The 18,769-nt window shown below is 45.2% G+C and overlaps 1 protein-coding gene across 2 annotated transcripts in view; it reads left to right on the top strand.

The window, feature by feature from the left end:
• Positions 1-17,256, top strand: part of OMD (osteomodulin) — a 56,666-nt gene extending 39,410 nt beyond the window's left edge. For both annotated transcript variants that reach the window (XM_069206677.1, XM_069206676.1), the window contains exons 2-3: positions 32-978; positions 16,486-17,256. In XM_069206677.1, coding sequence (XP_069062778.1) covers positions 54-978; positions 16,486-16,814 — 1,254 coding nt within the window. In that variant the 5' untranslated portion in view covers positions 32-53 and the 3' untranslated portion in view covers positions 16,815-17,256. The remainder of the gene's footprint in view (positions 1-31; positions 979-16,485) is intronic.
• Positions 17,257-18,769: the final 1,513 nt, after the last annotated feature.

The following is an 18,769-nucleotide window of genomic DNA, read 5'->3' as shown; positions in this document are numbered from 1 at the left end:
TTAATTCAAAGTATTTATGTATGCTTTACAGGAAACAGAAGAAAACCTACAAAATGGGATTCCTTGTGCAGGTTTCAATTACAGTACTTCTGCTGGAAATTAAGGTTTTTTGTCAGTATGCACGCTACGACTATGAAGATGAATATGAACCCGATGAAGAATACCCTCCAACATTTCATGAGAATCAACATTTTGACTATGCAATACCTTTGCTAAATCCAGATTGTGCTAGAGAGTGTTTCTGTCCATCATCCCTTCCTCAAACCATGTATTGCGACAATCGCAAATTGAAAAGCATTCCAAAAATCCCAGCACATATTCAACAGCTGTACCTGCAGTTCAATGAAATTGAAGGAGTACCAGCAACATCCTTCATCAATGCCACAGCTCTGAAGGAAATTAACCTTAGCCACAACAAAATAAAGTCAAATAGGATTGATGAAGGTGTGTTCAGTAAGCTTACAAAACTAACACACCTCTTTCTTGACCACAACAATCTAGAGGAATTTCCATCTCTTCTTCCTAGCAGCCTTGAAAGGCTTCTTCTCAATTTTAATAAGATCAAGAAAGTACAAACCAGCAACCTTCAAAGTTTAATAAATGTGACAATGCTAGATCTTTGTAACAACGAGATAGAAGATGCATTTAAAGGAAAAGCTCTCTCCAAAATGAAAAGTCTAATGCAACTTAATCTGTGCAACAATAAATTACATTCTATGCCAAAAAATCCACCAGCCTCTCTCATGTACATCTCACTAGAAAATAACTCAATCTCTCAAATTCCAGAGGACTATTTCACCAATCTTCCTAACCTTACATCTTTTAGGATGTCAAACAATAAATTGAAGGAAGTTCCTCGGAACATGTTTAACCTTCCCAATCTAATGGAACTTGACCTTGCAAGCAACAAACTAAAGCAAGCCTTCTATATTCCCAGATCCCTGGAACATTTGTACCTTCAGGACAATGAACTAGAATGTGAGTATTACATTCTTTGTAAATATCTAACTCTTGGCTCATGAGAATAGAAGGATTCAAAGTGCAATAAAAAAGAATATAACAGAGAAGATAGAATTTAAAGTATTTAAACAATATTAAGCTACAAACAAAAGCACCAAAGTGCAAAATATGAAGTGTAGCCAAGTATCCTGCTTTTCACATGTTCAAGTACCAAAGTAGATAAGTGTTAGAGGACAAAGATTGGTAATATTCACTGAACTTGTGTCGGTAGTCTTACATATTAGGAGAATGCTTATAATGGGCAGTTTCTCAAAGCCATATATAAGTGTGTGTGTGTGTGTGTGTGTGTAAGTGCTCAAAAGTGCAAATGGCTGGATTTTCAAGCGCAAAGAATTAACACATAAGGGTTCATTACAACATTGTCGGTAAAAGCTGCTTACCGCCGTGCAGAAGATCGCCAACACACCGTCGCAGCCGCAGAATTCCGTCACAGCTATTATGACCCACATCTCGAAATCCGACAAAAATCTGACACCCACACAAGTCCGCCACACCAAAGGTCAGTGATAAACTGGCGGAAAAAAAACGACACCGTCACGCCAACAGAAATACATCCACACTATCACGACACACGAATCCACGCGGCGGTCTTTCAACCGCGGTATTCCATTGGCGGTACACACCGCTACCCTCAAAATACACACACTTCTACAAAACACCGCCACATTGGACAATTCAAAATACACACACCTGATACACATACACACACCACCCCCACACACCCAATACAATATAAAACACACACCCACATCACCCACAAACCCCTATGACCACTATTACAGAGAGAAGGCCAGAGAGAGACACCACCATCCACAAACTAGCAGCCACAGGCACACAACACCATCACCCACACAACTTCCATGCACCAAACACCACACACCACTACATATCACCACACTTATCACCACACACACCATCCCACACATCACCTACACCACCCCATGGCATGGCAAAGACACTCCAGGTTCTCGGAGGAGGAGTTCAGGGTCATGGTGGAGGAAATCGTCTGGGTAGAGCCACAGCTATTTGGATCACAGGTGCAGCACACCTCAATTACAAGGAAGATGGAGCTATGGTGAAGAATAGTCAACAGGGTCAACGCAGTGGGACAGCACCCAAGAAATCGGGACGACATCAGGAAGAGGTGGAACGACCTACGGGGGAAGGTGCGTTCCGTGGTCTCAAGACACCACCAGGCGGTTCAGCGGACTGGCGGCGACCCCACCTCCTCACCCACAACTAACAACATGTGAGGAGCAGGTCTTGGCGATTCTGCATCCTGAGGGCCTCGCAGGAGTCGGTGGAGGAATGGACTCTGGTGAGTCAAAGCTTTACTATTACATCCCCCACCCTACCTGCATGCTATCACATACCCCCACCCTCACCCTCAACCCCAGCACCCCAACTCCTCACATATGTCCCAACATCACAAACCACCCATCCCAACACCAAGCCCTGCATGCAACAACAAAGCATGGACACCCATCACTAAAGCATGCCCACTGCACATACCCATACACCCCCCTAAACCATCATCACACAAGCCCCCACACAGGAATGCCAGCACTTGGGTACACGCTCACCCACCCATTGCACACCATGACACACACAGATGCAATAATCATGCTTTTCCACCCCTGCAGGACCACTACCCAACGTCACCAGACAGGAGGGACCAGAAATCTCCACCCCACTCACAGAAGAGGCCCACAGTGATGACAGGAGCTCTGTCCAACTGGATCTAGATGACCAGCCCGGACCATCGTGGGCCTCGGGACAGTCGGTCCCCTCACACAGGCACAGGCCACCACAGACCTTCCCCCCTCTGGTAACACCAGCACAGCACCCACCCAGCAGGCCCATACCTTCGTCCCCAGGACACGTCAATCAGCTGTGTGTCCACCACTACAGGGAACCCAGGATAACCCACCACCCCAACAACAACAGGGACCTGGGGGCAGTGGTAGTGGGCACACGGTCCAGGGGACGGAGGCCCAGGAACACAGGGGAACTGGGAGGGCTGCTGTGCGACAGGGGGCAGACAGGCCAAGGGAACCCACTCTCCACAAGGCACTCTCCTCCATCATGGGAGCATACCACCACTCCCAGGAGACGATGGCAACGGTCCTGGCCAAGTTTCAGGAGACCCAGCGCATGCAGGAGGAACAGTATTTGGGGTTCAGGGAGAAACTCAGAACCATCAGCTCTGCCCTGGGCACCATCGTAGGGGTGCTGAAGGAAATACTCAACACCAGGAGGGACACTGTGGCACTACAAGGGGCCCCTGACACTAGCATGGATGATGAACTGGCCACCACCTCCGCTGGCGCTAGTGGACAGGAGGCACCGCCACAGGACCACCACACCAGCACCCCACACCCTGCAGACAGAGAACCACCCCGCAAACAGTCCCTGAGATCCAGGAACAAGACAGAGCACAATGCCAAGACCCCCGCCAAGAAATGAGACCACCCTGATTGTCAACCCACTGTCCCACTTTGTCACCCTGTCCATATTGAAACTGCCCCAGCTCCACTTCCTATGCCCATATGGGCAATGCATCTATGAGACAAATAGACTGGACTCTGCCATGGACACTCCTCCGCCATCACCCCTCACCATTTAACTTCCCCCTCCAATATTATTCCCCCTCCTAAAGCACCAAAAGATCTGGGGCCAGATGTAGCAAGCCATTTGCATGGCGCAAACTGCGAAAAACGCAGTTTGCGCCATGCAAACAGCCTCCTGCGGTGCTCATTCCCAAATTGCGGATCGGTACCGACTCGCAATTTGGGAATGCGACTCGCAAATAGGAAGGGGTGTTCCCTTCCTATTTGTGACTCGCATCGCAATTCAGACTTGCTTTGTGACCCCGAATGCGGTCACAAAGCAACTCGCAGTTACCACCAGTGTCACACTGGTGGTAACTCATTCGCAAAAGGGAAGGGGTCCCCATGGGACCCCTTCCCCTTTGTGAATGTCGACAAAAATATTTTTTCAGAGCAGGCAGTGGTCCATAGGTTCTACTCTGAAAAAACGAAACCAAATGGTTTCGGTATTTTTTTCATTTTGCAACTCATTTTCCTTTAAGGAAAACGGGCTGCAAAATGAAAAAAAAAAACTGCTTTATTTATAAAGCAGTCACAGACATGGAGGTCTGCTGACTTCAGCAGGCCACCATCCCTGTGAGTGCAGGGACTCGCTATGGGGTCACAAAAAGCAACCCACCTCATTAATATTAATGAGGTGGGTCTTTGTGACCCCATAGCGAGTCGCAGAAGGTGTCTGAGACACCATTTTGCATATGCTTTTGCGAGTCTGAAATTGCGAGTCGCACCGACTCGCAATTTCAGACTCGCAAAAGCATATCTTGCTACATCTGGCCCCTGGAGTCAGTCTGTGATTTTGAAATAGTGTGTTTGCAATTCCAGTGACAACATTTTCAGGAAATAGTAATGTCAACATACCTATGTCACACAGCTCTAGTCCCTGAGGAATCTAAGCAGATGACACACGTTGGGACCCACACCTGTGAAACCGTAAGGGAAAGTGACAACTCAGTGACCATACACTGGGTGAAATCGACAGACAGGATAGAGGTAGAAGTGTAAGAGTACTTGTAGTAGGCAGGAATGTATTCTCACCTGTGTTTCACTGGAAATATTGCTGGATGACTGAGTTCCTGTTGTCAATGTCTTCTTCCTCTGCTTCCTCCTCATCACTGTCCACAGGCTGCACAGCTGCCACAACACCGCCATCTGGACCATCCTCCTGCAGAAAAGGCACCTGTCGTCGCAAAGCCAAGTTCTGAAGCATACAGCAGGCCACGATGATCGGGCACACCTTCTTTGGTGAGTAGAAAAGGAATGCACCTGTCATATGGAGGCACTGGAACCTGGCCTTCAGGAGACCGAAGGTCCGCTCTATCACCCTCCTAATACGCCCATGGGCCTGATTGTAGCGTTCCTCTGCCCTGGTCCTGGGATTCCTCACTGGGGTCAGTAGCCATGACAGGTTGGGGTAACCAGAGTCACCTAATAGCCACACACGGTGCCTCTGGAGTTGCCCCCTCACATAAGGGATGCTGCTATTCCGCAGGATGTAGGCGTCATGCACTGAGCCAGGGAACATGGCATTCACATGGGAGATGTACTGGTCGGCCAAACATACCATCTGTACATTCATCGAATGATAACTCTTCCGGTTCCTGTACACCAGTTCACTCCTGTGGGGGGGACCAAAGCCACATGGGTCCCATCAATGGCACCTATGATGTTGGGGATATGTCCAAGGGCATAGAAGTCACCTTTCACTGTAGGCAAGTCCTCCACCTGAGGGAAAATGATGTAGCTCCGCATGTGTTTCAGCAGGGCAGACAACACTCTGGACAATATGTTGGAAAACATAGGCTGGGACATCCCTGATGCCATGGCCACAGTTGTTTGAAAATACCCACTTGCAAGGAAATGGAGCACTGATAGCACCTGCACTTGAGGGGGGGGGATTCCTGTGGGATGGCGGATTGCTGACATCAGGTCTGGCTCCAACTGGGTACACAGTTCTTGGATTGTGGCACGGTCAAACCTGTAGGTGATTATCAAATGTCGCTCCTCCATTGTCGACAGGTCCACCAGCAGTCAGTACACTGGAGGATTTCGCCATCTCCTCACATGTCCCAGCAGACGGTGCCTATGAAGGACAACAGCGACCAGAGAGTCAGAGGTATGTACCCACTGTCTACACAGAACACGATTCATACACAAAATCTGGCCTGTATGTGTGTTGAGAGAAGGCCTAGGTATGTGTGACGCAATGGGTAATTAGGCCATGTGGGCCCCTGAAATGGCGGCTGCCTGACCTCTAAAGTGGGACAATGGGATGTGAGGTAACTGCTCTGGCGTTGTACACTGTTGCGGTAGGCGGTCGAAGACCGCGGCGCAATGCTGCATTGGTTAACATTGGACCCTATGGGTCCCAGGAGCCAATGACGATGTACGCCAGTGGTGATGGTATGCCCCGCCGCGGACGTGACCGCCGCGGACGTGACCGCCATTTTCTATCTGTTGAATCACTCGATACCTGATCTTCGACAGGAGAGGACCTACACTGCAAGTGCTGCTGTGACCTCGGTCTGGAAGAGACAATGGCTCGTGCGTCTGGGGAAAGGGCCCCTGCCTTCACATCGGAGGAGTTGGAGAAGCTCGTGGACGGGGTCCTCCCCCAGTTCACACTACTCTACGGTCCTCCAAACCAAAAGGTAAGTACCCAGGGGGCATGTTGTATGGGCTATGTGTGTGTGAGCAGAGGGCTTGGTTGTAAGAAGGAAGGGGGCAGAGTTCTGAGTGCATGAAAGACGGTGGGTGCATGTGCCACATGGCAAGGGTAGGGATGGGGGCCACTCACTTTGACGGCGCAGTTGGTAATGACTTCTCTTCTTCCCCTGTACATTTCATGTAGGTCAGCGCCCACCAGAAAAAGGATATATGGCGTGCCATCGCCAAGGACGTCCGGACCCTGGGGGTCCACCACAGACGGAGCACCCACTGCCGGAAGAGATGGGAGGACATTCGCCACTGGAGCAAGAAGATGGCAGAGGCTCAGCTGGGGAAGGCCTCCCAACGTGGGACACTGATGTTCCGGATCCTGGCGGTGGCCTACCCGGAGTTGGATGGGCGCTTGAGGGCATCACAGCAGACACAAGGGGGTGAGTACACTCTCATTCTGCTGACTTTGCGCGCATTGGAGGGGTCTGGGTGGGGGAGGAGGGCTGTGGGTTTCCCTAGGCAAGGGCGAGTTCCGTAGGCTAGGCCCCTTCGTAAGGCGTGGCCCTGTGGCCCCCCACCCCACCTCTGTAGAGTGCCAAGTACAGCTATTCATGCACCTGTGTCATCTATGTGTGCAGATGTCGTCCATAGCCTTGTAGGCCATTTCCCAGGAATTGCACTGTAGAGCCCAACAGCACGACGTAGTGCAGGGGGTTGCTGTGTCTGTCTTGTCCGCCAACGGTAGGGGTAAGCCATGCACTCAACCTGTCTTTCTTCTGTTCCCCCCCCCTTTTTTTCGGTCTCCCTGTTCTTTTGTGCATTAGTATCATCAGGCGGAGGAGCAGTGGCACCGGAGCACGAGGGAGCTGCGTCCCACATGGCCATGGAGGGCCACACTACGGACTCTGAATACACCAGTGGGACGGAGGGCGTGGGGAGCACCACAGCGGTGACAGGAGCTGAAACCAGCGACACGGACTCGTCCTCCGATGGGAGCTCCCTTGTGGTGGCGGCAACATCTGTGCCCCCCACTACTACAGGTACAGCCGCCACCCCCCCCTACCAGCACTGCCCTCCCAACAGCCCCTCAGCATGTGCCCCGTGCCCGCTCACCCAGGAGGGTGGGCATCACCTTCGCCCCAGGCACCTCAGCCCCTGCCCCTGTCACCTCTGCTGCCCTCAGTGAGGAGGCCATTGACCTCCTCAGGTCCCTCACTGTTGGTCTGGCCTCAGCACTGATGGCAGCCATTGTCCCTGTGTCTAGCCTCCCCCCTCCAACTTCCTCCACCCAGACCCAATCCCCTGTACCTCTGCCTATCCCAAGCACACCATCAGACCAGCCTGCACACACCTCACCACACAAGGGAAGCTCAGGCAACAGAAGCACCACACATCCCACAGGCACTCACGCAAGCATCACACACACACAGACACACCAACATCCACTGCCTCCACTGTGTCCCCCTCCTCCTCATCCTCCACCTCCCTCCCAGTCTCATCTACACTCTCAACCGGCATGCATTACCACTACAGCCACTACGTCCTGCACCAGCACACCCACCACCACACCCCGCTCACGTGCAGTCACCACCCCCACTACCATTCACACGTCCCCTGTGTCCACTCCCAGTGTGTCTGTGACACCCCCTCCCAAGATACACAAACACAGGCACACACCCACCCAACATACATCCACCTCACGACAGCCTCCAGTGCATGCACCTGCACCCAAAGCCACAAAAGTTACACCTCCTACAACTTCCACCTCTTCCTCCACTCCCAAACCCCCTCCAGCTACCCGTCCCAGTGTCTCCAAACAACTTTTTCTGTCCACCCTTAACCTATTTCCCACCCCCGTCCAACTCATAGGCCCCGTACTAGCACCTCAGCCACAAAATCTCCGGGACCAGTGGTGCCTGTTGTCACAGGTATGTGGAGTGCACCGGCCACCAGGCCAGCCAGTGTATCACGGAGCCAGAGCACAGCCAGTCCCCCCCCCTGTGAAGCACCAGAAGTTAGCCAGTGCCCGGCGGGCGAGGGGGAAGACTCCAGCCACCCAAGCCGCTCACAGAGGTCCCGGGGGAGTGTGGACTCAGCTGTGACTCCTCCCAAGGTGGGGAAGGGGCAGAAGAAACCAGCAAAGTCTGGGAGGAGCAGCACGGCGGAGAAGACCGCCATCATCCCCGCTGGCCAGGAGGCCACCGCCAGCCCCATCGTCGATGCCCAGGAGGGCCCCACCAGCCCCATCGTCACTGCCCAGGACACCACTGCCAGCCCCATCGTTGCTGTCCAAGAGGGCCCCACCAGCCACAGCCCAGCTGCCCAGGAGCACCCCGCCAGCCACAGCCCAGCTGGCCAGGTGGGCCCCGCCAGCCCCAGCCCAGCTGGCCAGGAGGGCCCCGCCAGCCCAGGCCCAGCTGGCCAGGAGGGCCCCGCCAGCCCAGGCCCAGCTGGCCAGGAGGGCCCCGCCAGCCCCAGCCCAGCTGGGCAATGAAGGACCGCCAGCCCCAGCCCAGCTGGGCAATGAAGGACCGCCAACCCCAGCCCAGCTGGGCAAGGAAGGACCGCCAAGTCAAGCACCGCTGAACAGGGCAAGGACCGCCAAGTCAAGCACCGCTTAACAGGGCAAGCACCGCTGAACAGGGCAAGGACTGCCAAGTCAAGCACTGCTGAACAGGGCAAGGACCGCCAAGTCAAGCACCGCTGAACAGTGCAAGGACCGCCAAGTCAAGCACCGCTGAACAGGGCAAGGACCGCTGAACAGGGCAAGGACTGCCAAGTCAAGCACCGCTGAATAGGGCAAGGACCGCCAAGTCAAGCACCGCTTAACAGGGCAAGGACCGCCAAGTCAAGCACCGCTGAACAGGGCAAGGACCGCCAAGTCAAGCACCGCTGAACAGGGCAACCACCGCCAACTCAAGCACTGCTAGCCCATGAGCAGCAGGGGCAGTGACGCAACTGGGACCGTCACAGGTGAGTGATGCACTCTGGGCACCAGTCCCCCTCCAGAACCAGTGGAGACATGCATCCACTACCTGTGTCCTTAACAGGATGAAGCACTCTCCCCCTCCAGAACCAGTGGAGACTGTTATCCACTTGAGAGACTGTGGCTTTGCACTCCCCAGGATGGTACAGTGGGCAAACCACCCACTGTAGAGACTTGAGAGACTGTGGCTTTGCACTCCCCAGGATGGTACAGTGGGCAACCCACCCACTGGAGAGACCTGAGAGACTGTGGCTTTGCACTCCCCAGGATGGTACAGTGGGCAACCCACCCACTGTAGAGACTTGAGAGACAGTGGCTTTGCACTCCCCAGGAAACATCGATGGGCAGGGAGCCCCCTCGTGGATCTGGCGTTGTGCACTCATCCGGCTGAGGTGCCCTCCCTTCCCTTCCCCCTGAGGTGCCTGTTGTATTTCTATCTGATGCCCCAGCAGTGTTCTCTCCGTAATGTTTGGGTATCTTGTGTGGGCCTCGCCCATGCATTTTGTGCCCAGTGGTCCACGGACTATGAATAGTGCAATACCTGGACTACTAATCGTGGTGTATATTTTGTTAATAGTGTATATATGTATATATTTGCTAACTGAATTTTGATATATTACAATGGTTACACTCATTTCCTTTTGTCTTTGCAGTCTTCCGGGGGGGGGTGTTACTGTAATGTTTGAATATGCATTGGTGTGTGTGTTGTAGTGGGTGAGGGTGGGGTTGGGGGTTGGGGTGTTGTGTGTGTGTGTCCCTGTTTTTTGCCTCCCCTATGTCGTAGGTGCAGCACTCACCGTAGTCTTCGCCGCCGGCGTTGGTGCTCCTGGTACAGGAGCAGGAAGACTAGCGCTGGAAGAATATGGAGTTCCGGCTCCATGGTGTCGTCTTTCCTCGTGGAGTGTGTAGAGGTGAGCGTTTTTCCTTCGAAATGCCAGTTTCTGCCGTGTTTTTATCCACAGTGAATCCGCCCCAGAAAAGGTGGCGGATTGGCCTGTCATAATAGTGTGAGCGGTACATTGTCTTCTGCCTGTCTGTTGGCGGTGACCGCTGAGCTGTTTGTTTGTACCGCCATGGCGGTCTGAGTGTTAAAGTGGCTGTCTTTGTTGGCTGTTTCCGCCACTGTCGTAATTGCGAAATTTTTACCGCCGGCCTGTTGGAGGTCTTACCGCCACTTTAACACCGTCCGCCAGGGTTGTAATGACCACCATAGTGTAATTATACTTGTAAATCATTTTATGTGTAATATTAAAGCACAATGGCATGATATTGCACTCGGCTAAATCGTACTCCAAGGAATGGGTGTTCCATGCCATGGAAAGCTTGGGAATGGCCACAACTTTTGATAGTATGTTGGTATTGACAAACTTGTTCCTCACCCATCCTCTTCTTGGAGATGGCTACACATGTACTCTTGTCAAGGGCAGACGAAAGATGCTTATCAGAGTGGGGATGAGAACATGACACTCCATGTTTGCGCTATGTGTACTTGAGGGGTTTGTCCATTAGAAAATGTATTTCCCCTTGAAGAAATATAAAGTTATCAAGTATCATCGTGTGCATACATGCACAATTGTACTCTACATAAAATCAGAAATGTGAAGCCAACTTTCAAATTGGATTAAATGGAAATTCACAAAACATTTCTAGGAAATCTGCTGGAATGCTTTGACTCTTAGGTTTCGCTATGGTGCTGTTAATGGAGTCCCAGAACTCCTAAATCAGTATTGATGCCCATTATTAAACCTATTAGGGCAGATTTACATATTGCTTCTGAATTGCCCTTTATGTTAAGCTAAGAGTAAAGTAATTTGTGGATGACCAAAACATCAAAGAAAAGAAACAAGAATGGCAAAAGCCCTGCTTAAAGAAGGAGCGGAAGGCAAAAAGGCACTGGTTAAATTAAAATAAAAACTAAACATTTTGTTCAGTATTCCAATAACAAAGGTTTGCAATGTTTCGAAAAGGATAAAATATATGGAAAAAAAAAAAAGGAAATCTGTTCAAGAAGAGAGTTTTAAGATAAAGTGAATAAACAGAAACGGAAACAGGAAAATAAAATGTCTTATGAAAAACAATACGTTTAGCTAAAGGAGCTTGGGAACAGAACAACTCATGAAAAAACAGGCATAAACTTAAAAGCAAAACTAAAGACATGAGATGTTTAGATTCAGCAACATGAAAAAGAGCTGTGCAAAAGTGGAGGAAAGAGGAGTATGGAAGAAAGGTAAGCAAAGAAATTAAAGACAGAATGAACGGTAAAAGGAGAATAGCAATATAAATAATGGGCTCATAAAATGTAAACATATAAAGATAGTAAACATAAAAAATCAAAGGCAGCATTGCAGAAACAGGCTAGAACAAAAACAACAAAAGACACTTTTTCAAGCATAAGGAAAGCCATATAAAAAGGGAAATGAAATATGAAGCACAAATAGTTAGCAGGAAAGCAGAAGAATAAAACAAAAACTACTATATGAAATATGAAGAAAATTTAGAAGGAATTATGTGGAGGATGACTAACATCATGACACCACAAATAAGAATGACACTTTAAATTTTATAAAAAGGAAAACCAAAATAAGGGAGAAAAAGCAACTAAGAAGGAAAAAGGAAAATACTAATAAAATAAAAATAGAATGATATTAAAGGGAAAATAGTGAAAGTAGGTACATTGTGATATAAAGTGATGGATTTAGCAATTGCATTCATTGAAACACAGACAGGAAAAACCCTAAACACATCTGTAATAAATAAAGCATTAGAAAAAGAAATAACATGAAAGAGCCCTGAAATATTAAAATAAGAACATTTACTGGAATCCTTTCTCATAATGCATTTTTAGTTATATCTTGTTTCATAATACAGTAAACACTATTTAAATGACAAATAAGTTGGGTAATGTTTAATATCAAATTGTCAAAAAGCTTCATGTAATTAGCAAGGAGAAGAAACACTTCAGAAGTAAAAAAAAAGCTGTGTTAAATACAAAAAATTATTAAATGTGTACAAGTATGTATTTTTTAATAGACATTTGGACAACACATAAAATAAGAATTGGGAACTATGGGGCCAGTGCATTCATTCAGAATCATACAATAATGAATGACCTTATGCCTCCTATAGATTTTTAAAACTGCTTAACCCTATTGACAAATAACACAAGTCTTGGAATGTTTTCACTTTTGTGAAGATCTAGGAGCACAACCGTTAAAGCCGAACATATGCTGACAATCAGCATGTACAGATTTAGGGATGCAGTACAAAATGCACTTTTTGCCTATTATTGTCCACATATGGGAAAATGTTATGCCTCTGTAAAAAAGTCTTCGGCTAAACATTACTAAAACTTGGAGTGTTTCATCCCCTCTCCAATGATTTAAAAATACTTACTGGATGTACATTTATTTTGGATACAAAAGGATGAATAGTCACAAATTTCTCAATTTGTAGATGTTATAAACATTTTTATGAACACTACCAATATTCTCCAACCTTACCCACCACCCAACCTTTACTTACTCCTGTGTAAATGTCTGGCTAGATTGCCAGAATATTTTGGCAGGAGTCAGTGGTTTTCTGAACATGATACTATGGTAATCCTAATTATGTGAACCAGGAGAGTTATCTTCTGTGAAGTTAAGGGCCTGATTCACAAAGGATTTGTTATGAGTAGGTGTGATTTACGCCTGAATTTCACAAGTCTTCAAACCACATCCATGCATATGAGTATGCATACAGGTTTAGAGATACAACATTTATTTGCAAACTTTTCTAATGGTGGGAGGAATGCTTCATATAGGTTACTTTTCAACAATTTAAATTCCATACCAAATAGAAGTGTTCATACATATGAGCTGGGGAGACAACAGCTTTGATGGATTGTGTTTAAATCTTACTTTCCAGAGTTGAGACCTTAGACATACTCCTAACAGGCAGAGTTTTGGTTTTCCCCTCCATTGTCTCTCTGAGTCCTTGGCTCCACTCAATATGCGCAGTTAAGGCTGTTAAAGATACCATTGGCCATTCTTCAGTCTGTTTTTCTCTAATTATAGAAAAGCATTTTTATTTTAATTTTACTAATGTGTGAATAAGGCCAATGAAACTTGCAATGTATATTGAAATGTCAATAGCTATAAAATGTACAACCATGCGGTCCTCAAATGTCCCCAAAAAATAACATTGGACATTTCAATAAGGAAAATTATACAAAAGTGATTTGGGAGAAGGGAAAAAATGGATACTTTGATTAGCTATAAATAGAGCCATGTTCATGTTTCAGGAGACCAATTTACAATACATGTAGTACACACTGAGTTAATGGATGACTTAACCATAGACAATCTCATCTATAGAGAGTGAAAATATTCTTGATTAGGATTCAGAAAATCCTTAATAATTCCAGTAAAAATCAGTTAGGAAAAAGTGTTGTTGAAACAGAAATAGTTGTAGTTCTATTTTTAGGAAGATGTGTGATGGAGTCAAATGAAGTGGAGGACAACACAGTTGCCTCCACTTTCTGCATGCAAAAACAGAGAAGGATTGAGTTAAAGAACATTTCTCTTTTTTTTACAAAAGGAGCTTCCAGTAGTCACATTTCAGTACTATATAAAGGCCTTTCTGACACATAATGAGTGCTAATTTATATTGCATCTAGCATCAATGAGAGTCTTTGGAGGCAGATTAGAATAGATGTGATGTGGTCAGATTGCTGTGTTCCTGAGCAGCACAAGGTGATCCCCTTGAAGGAAGATAACCTAATATATGAACTTCACAAAGCACAATTGGTAGTTGCCATTCTTGTCCATTTCAGGATGTGAGGCTGTGGTTATTGATTTGCATGAAGATATAGTCATAGTTATCTGATATCTTTAGCAAACCAGTGTCTTGTACAACATCCAGGACTGAAAATAGTTTCAGCCAGAAGTGAACTTATTTTTGAAGCAGCAGATGTAAGAGAGATGATCAGAAATTATATTTTGTTAAGATGTAGCCTGAAATGATTATTTGAACATCAGATGCAAGTGATAATTCGGAGGCTATTTCGGTGTCATCTGCATATTGGTGACACATTATAACTGATTTTTAAGTGTGTTACATACACAGTTCACATTTAAGTTAAAGAGGTTAAAGACAATGATGGAATCATGCACAACATTGTATGGTAAGTGTGACAGGTCAAAAAAGGGAGATTTCCGTCTTGAATTTCTGAAGGTGCTTTTCAAGGTACAAGGAGAAGCAGTAGAGCAGTGCACCATTACAGTCTAAACATTACCAAAAATGGTTCAAAGTTTATTGGGCTTCAAAACTGTTTTGGAGAACTACTCCACAGGAATACCAATAATACAGGTGGTATCATCAACTCTTTGCAGCATGGCCTTCTCTGTTCTGCATCTGAACCTGAAACCAAATTGGTAGTTATTGGATAGATAGCTTTAGTTTGGTGGATACACAGCTCTCAATTACTTTTGAAAAGAAAGCAAGACCCACTTATACCAAAAGTTGTTCAGATCAACAGCTTTCTTAAGGCATTGTTTAACTTGAGCAATTTTGTAAGCTATCTGGAAAAACATCAAGTGAGAGTAATTGGTTATATTTGTCCAGTTGTGTCTCGCAGAAAGGCAGGTACCTTTTGTGACAGTGTGAGGTCTTTTTTTTTCTGAGTAACTAAAAGGCCTTAAACAATGATGAATTCCGTACAATTGCAAAGTGTTTTCTTTGGTATGCGGGAGCATGGTTTAGTGATAGAGTGGATCTAAGGTTTCAATCCTTTGACAATTGACTTCCACGTTTTTTATGAAAAACATTTACTCCAAAAATTTAAAGCAGCACATTGACAGACTTCCAAGAAAGTGGATTGACGGACATGCTGTATAGCACAAAATTAAAGAACTTCCCATCCAAAATGTTTTAAGTGATGACCTTGTGTAGGCAACACAAAACAACAAGTTAGGCAATGCAGTTGGACTCAGGTGTGTATGAAAACAATTATTTGGTAAACTCTAGCAAGGTTAACTTTCCATATTTATCAATCATTTTATGGGGAGGAATAAATCTTACTTGTAGCTCTCTTCATTCACTGTTATAGCTTTCAAATGTAATCCAATTTTGCCTGTCCTCCATCACTGTAGGTGCCAACTTTAGGAATCTGCACCACTTTTTGGGGGCACTGTTGCAGTAGCCTAGCCTTTCAAACTCTGGTCCCATTCTTAGGGAATGTGTATTATCTCTACACTTGTTGTCAAATAACCTGGCTTTTGGAAAGACCTTTTAAGACCCCCTTCTTTCTATCATAGAATTCTCTTTACTATAACCAGTCACCAAAAAGCTCATGGCCATATACCTCTTTGAAATCATTTAAAATTATATCAATCTCTATAAACATCAGAAGAAGAATAGTGACAGGTAATTTAAGCTGGATTGGGGATATCTAACCTTCGGAAACTTTAATCTTCTGAAGCTACCTAACTAATTTTCTATGATACTTGTTTCTAAATAGAGGGAAAAAGCTGAAAAATAATATTGGACTTTCATCACATTCAATTTTGATCACTTGTTTCATGTACTTCGGGACTGCACCTTTTCACCCAAGTTCCACTCTTAAAGAAACAAAGCTCATTATCAAACTGTGGGATATTTATTCTGAAAATGAAGCTGTGCAGCTGAAGCAAGGCTCAAATCAGCAATACAGAGCTTAAGACCGGCTTGATAATGATAAAGAACCTTGAAGAAAGCTGCTCTGATGATGTTTAAATATTATATTTCTGAAGAAGGGAAGAAGGAAAGGAGAAAATTATTTGAAACATTTCAGGAAAGAAATTGACTTGTTTATCAAAGTAAAACCATTGTCAAAAAATCATTTAAATTTGACTTTAGACAATCTTTAATTTTCACAAAGTTAATACTTGAGAGTTACCACTGAACAGAGCACGCAGGCTTCAATTTATTGAAGAAACCCCCATAATTTGACAATGTTCAGGGAAATGCTATTTATCCGCACATTTTAGAGATTAAATATTCATGTTATTTTAACATTTTAATGCACAATATTAACTCATTGCTATGGAAACCTATTTTTTGAGTAGCCTGATTTTGGAAATTAAATATTCATTGTGTTTTAACATTTTAATGCACAATATGAACTCATTGCTATGGAAACCTATTTTGTGATAAGCCTGATAATCATTTGGTTTGTTTTTCCTATTTCATTTACAGTTCTGAATACTTCACTGATGTGCTCATTCATTGATCCAATGAACCCCAATCGCTTGACCTACCTCCGTATTGAAAAAAACAGACTCCAGGCTCCATTAAGCACACTTGCATTCCTGTGTTTTCCTCACATACAAAATATCTACTATGGTGAACAGAAGAAGGGTGAGGGCAAGGACACAAAGTTAGAGGCACCTCCATTTTTCCAATTTCCAGTGACAGAAGAGGAGCCTGAGGAGGGCCCAGAATATCGGTTCTATTACCACGAGGAAGGTGAACCCAGAAGACGTGAGGAGGAAGACGATGATGGGTTTGAACCTTATTCATACTGAACACCACAAGGAATCAATTTGGCACATTTTGCATGTATGTAGATTAAACAATGGAATATTTTCAAATTCTAGCCTATTGGTGACAGGTGTCATACATGATCTCAGACTTTCATAGCTAATTGGCCAGCACAACAAAACATATCTACAAGAACTATTCCCTCCACCACTCGCAAAAAGGATGAATATTCACATAGAAACATGACATCAGCTATTTAGATTTCAATGGAGCTAATTAGAATGGTTATTATGTGTGTGTTAAATTGAGGATGAAAATGTACTGGGGAATTGAGTTGTATCAGTGCAAGATTTGTTAGTTGAAATTATAGATGTTAAAACTAATGTTCATACCAATATAATTAATTGTTTACTAGCGTTGTTCTAAATAGTCTCATTATCTACATTTTAAAATAAAAAATGTACAGCTCCGACAAACTCATTATAAGTTGATTTCATGAGTCATTTCTTTGCTGACATAATTTAGTTTGCTGCTACTCTTTTCTCTATTTCTGTTCCCTATTCCTCCAAATTAAGGCATTTTAATCAGTTGACCAGAAAAATAAACATCTGCTTACTATGCCAAACTCTACAGACTGCCACCAAGACATCCCCCTCCCATTATGCAAGGACAATCAGTTTTGCTCATGCATATTTTCATTGAGGCATCATGAACATACTTTCTATTGTCAGTGATTTTATACAAAGGTTCAGAGTAGCGCCACGATCTAAAGGGAGCGCATTTATAAATGCACACTTGTCAGCAAATACAGCTAGTGCTTAAAGATGTCCATGCACCTCCAAGGAATTGTGTGGTTTTTTTTTTTGGGGGTGGGGTCATTGGTGATATACTTCATACAGCAGGAGAGAATAATGATTTCATTATATTGTTATGTATGGCTGCCATAGAGAGCCTCTGTCATTTATTTCAGTACATGAATTTCATAACCCACTTCTGTGACATAGCAAGAGTTTATACCAAAACTGGTTAACTGTTGTGATGCCATAAAGGCTTTCTAGGCCAGGCTGACAGGTCTCTCTGAGAGCCTGTCAGTGCAGCTCTGCTTGTCTGTTTTAACTGAAGGCAGAAAGCACAGCTGCAGAAGAGGAAAGGAAGACAAGGAAGATTGGGGAGGAGGGGGAATTAAGGTTATTTTATTCTTGGGACAGGAATACATAACCGAGATCATGTTATATATGGTTCTCCTCTGCCACTGCATAGCAGTTGATAGCAGGGGCAGGTCAATTTGGAGACATGCATAACATAAAAATATAGATGGGTGAAAAGTGATTTAAGGGGATGTTTATCTGTAATTCACTGTTACCCGTCTATATTCATGCCTACATGCGCATATGGATACTGTCAAGGCTCTCAATACTTAAGGGGCTACTCTTTTTATTATCACCCAAGAGGTCTCACACCAGGACTTCAGTATTGGGACATAATTAATGAATGAAAAAGAGCTATGCAAATGAAAGGGGATAAATCATTATACTAAATGACAAAAATAAACATATTTACTCAAAGGTATTTTATTTCAAGATACAAGTATTGAGGCTCCAGTAATATTGGTGATCTTCAGTAACATAACTAATTATCAGCTTTGATGTCATTTGGGGCATTGTTAATGCTCAAGAAAAATCTGTGATCTAAAGGTGATCTAAAGGGTCACCAACATTCATTAAAAACTTTAAAATGTGAGGGACTCTAAGTGAGGGACTCTAAGTGTTAGGAGGTCATTTAGAGTGGCTCATAGACAGAGCCACCAGGTCAAAGTGAGACTCTCCCCTGCCTGATTTAGAGTGGGCAACCAATAATGGGTTTTGTATCTGGGACCGACATGTGAGGCACAGCAGTCCCAGGCAATAGAAAATCACAGTGGTCCCAATCACATCGAGAAAACTCCTTAAATGTCAGGTCTTTGCTGTTTTTCTTTTTGAAACTAAACTTCCAGTAAGGG

The sequence above is a fragment of the Pleurodeles waltl genome, chromosome 9 (genome assembly GCF_031143425.1).
Source record: "Pleurodeles waltl isolate 20211129_DDA chromosome 9, aPleWal1.hap1.20221129, whole genome shotgun sequence".
NCBI classification, from domain to species: domain Eukaryota; kingdom Metazoa; phylum Chordata; class Amphibia; order Caudata; family Salamandridae; genus Pleurodeles; species Pleurodeles waltl.
This window is presented reverse-complemented; position numbering and strand designations above follow the sequence as displayed.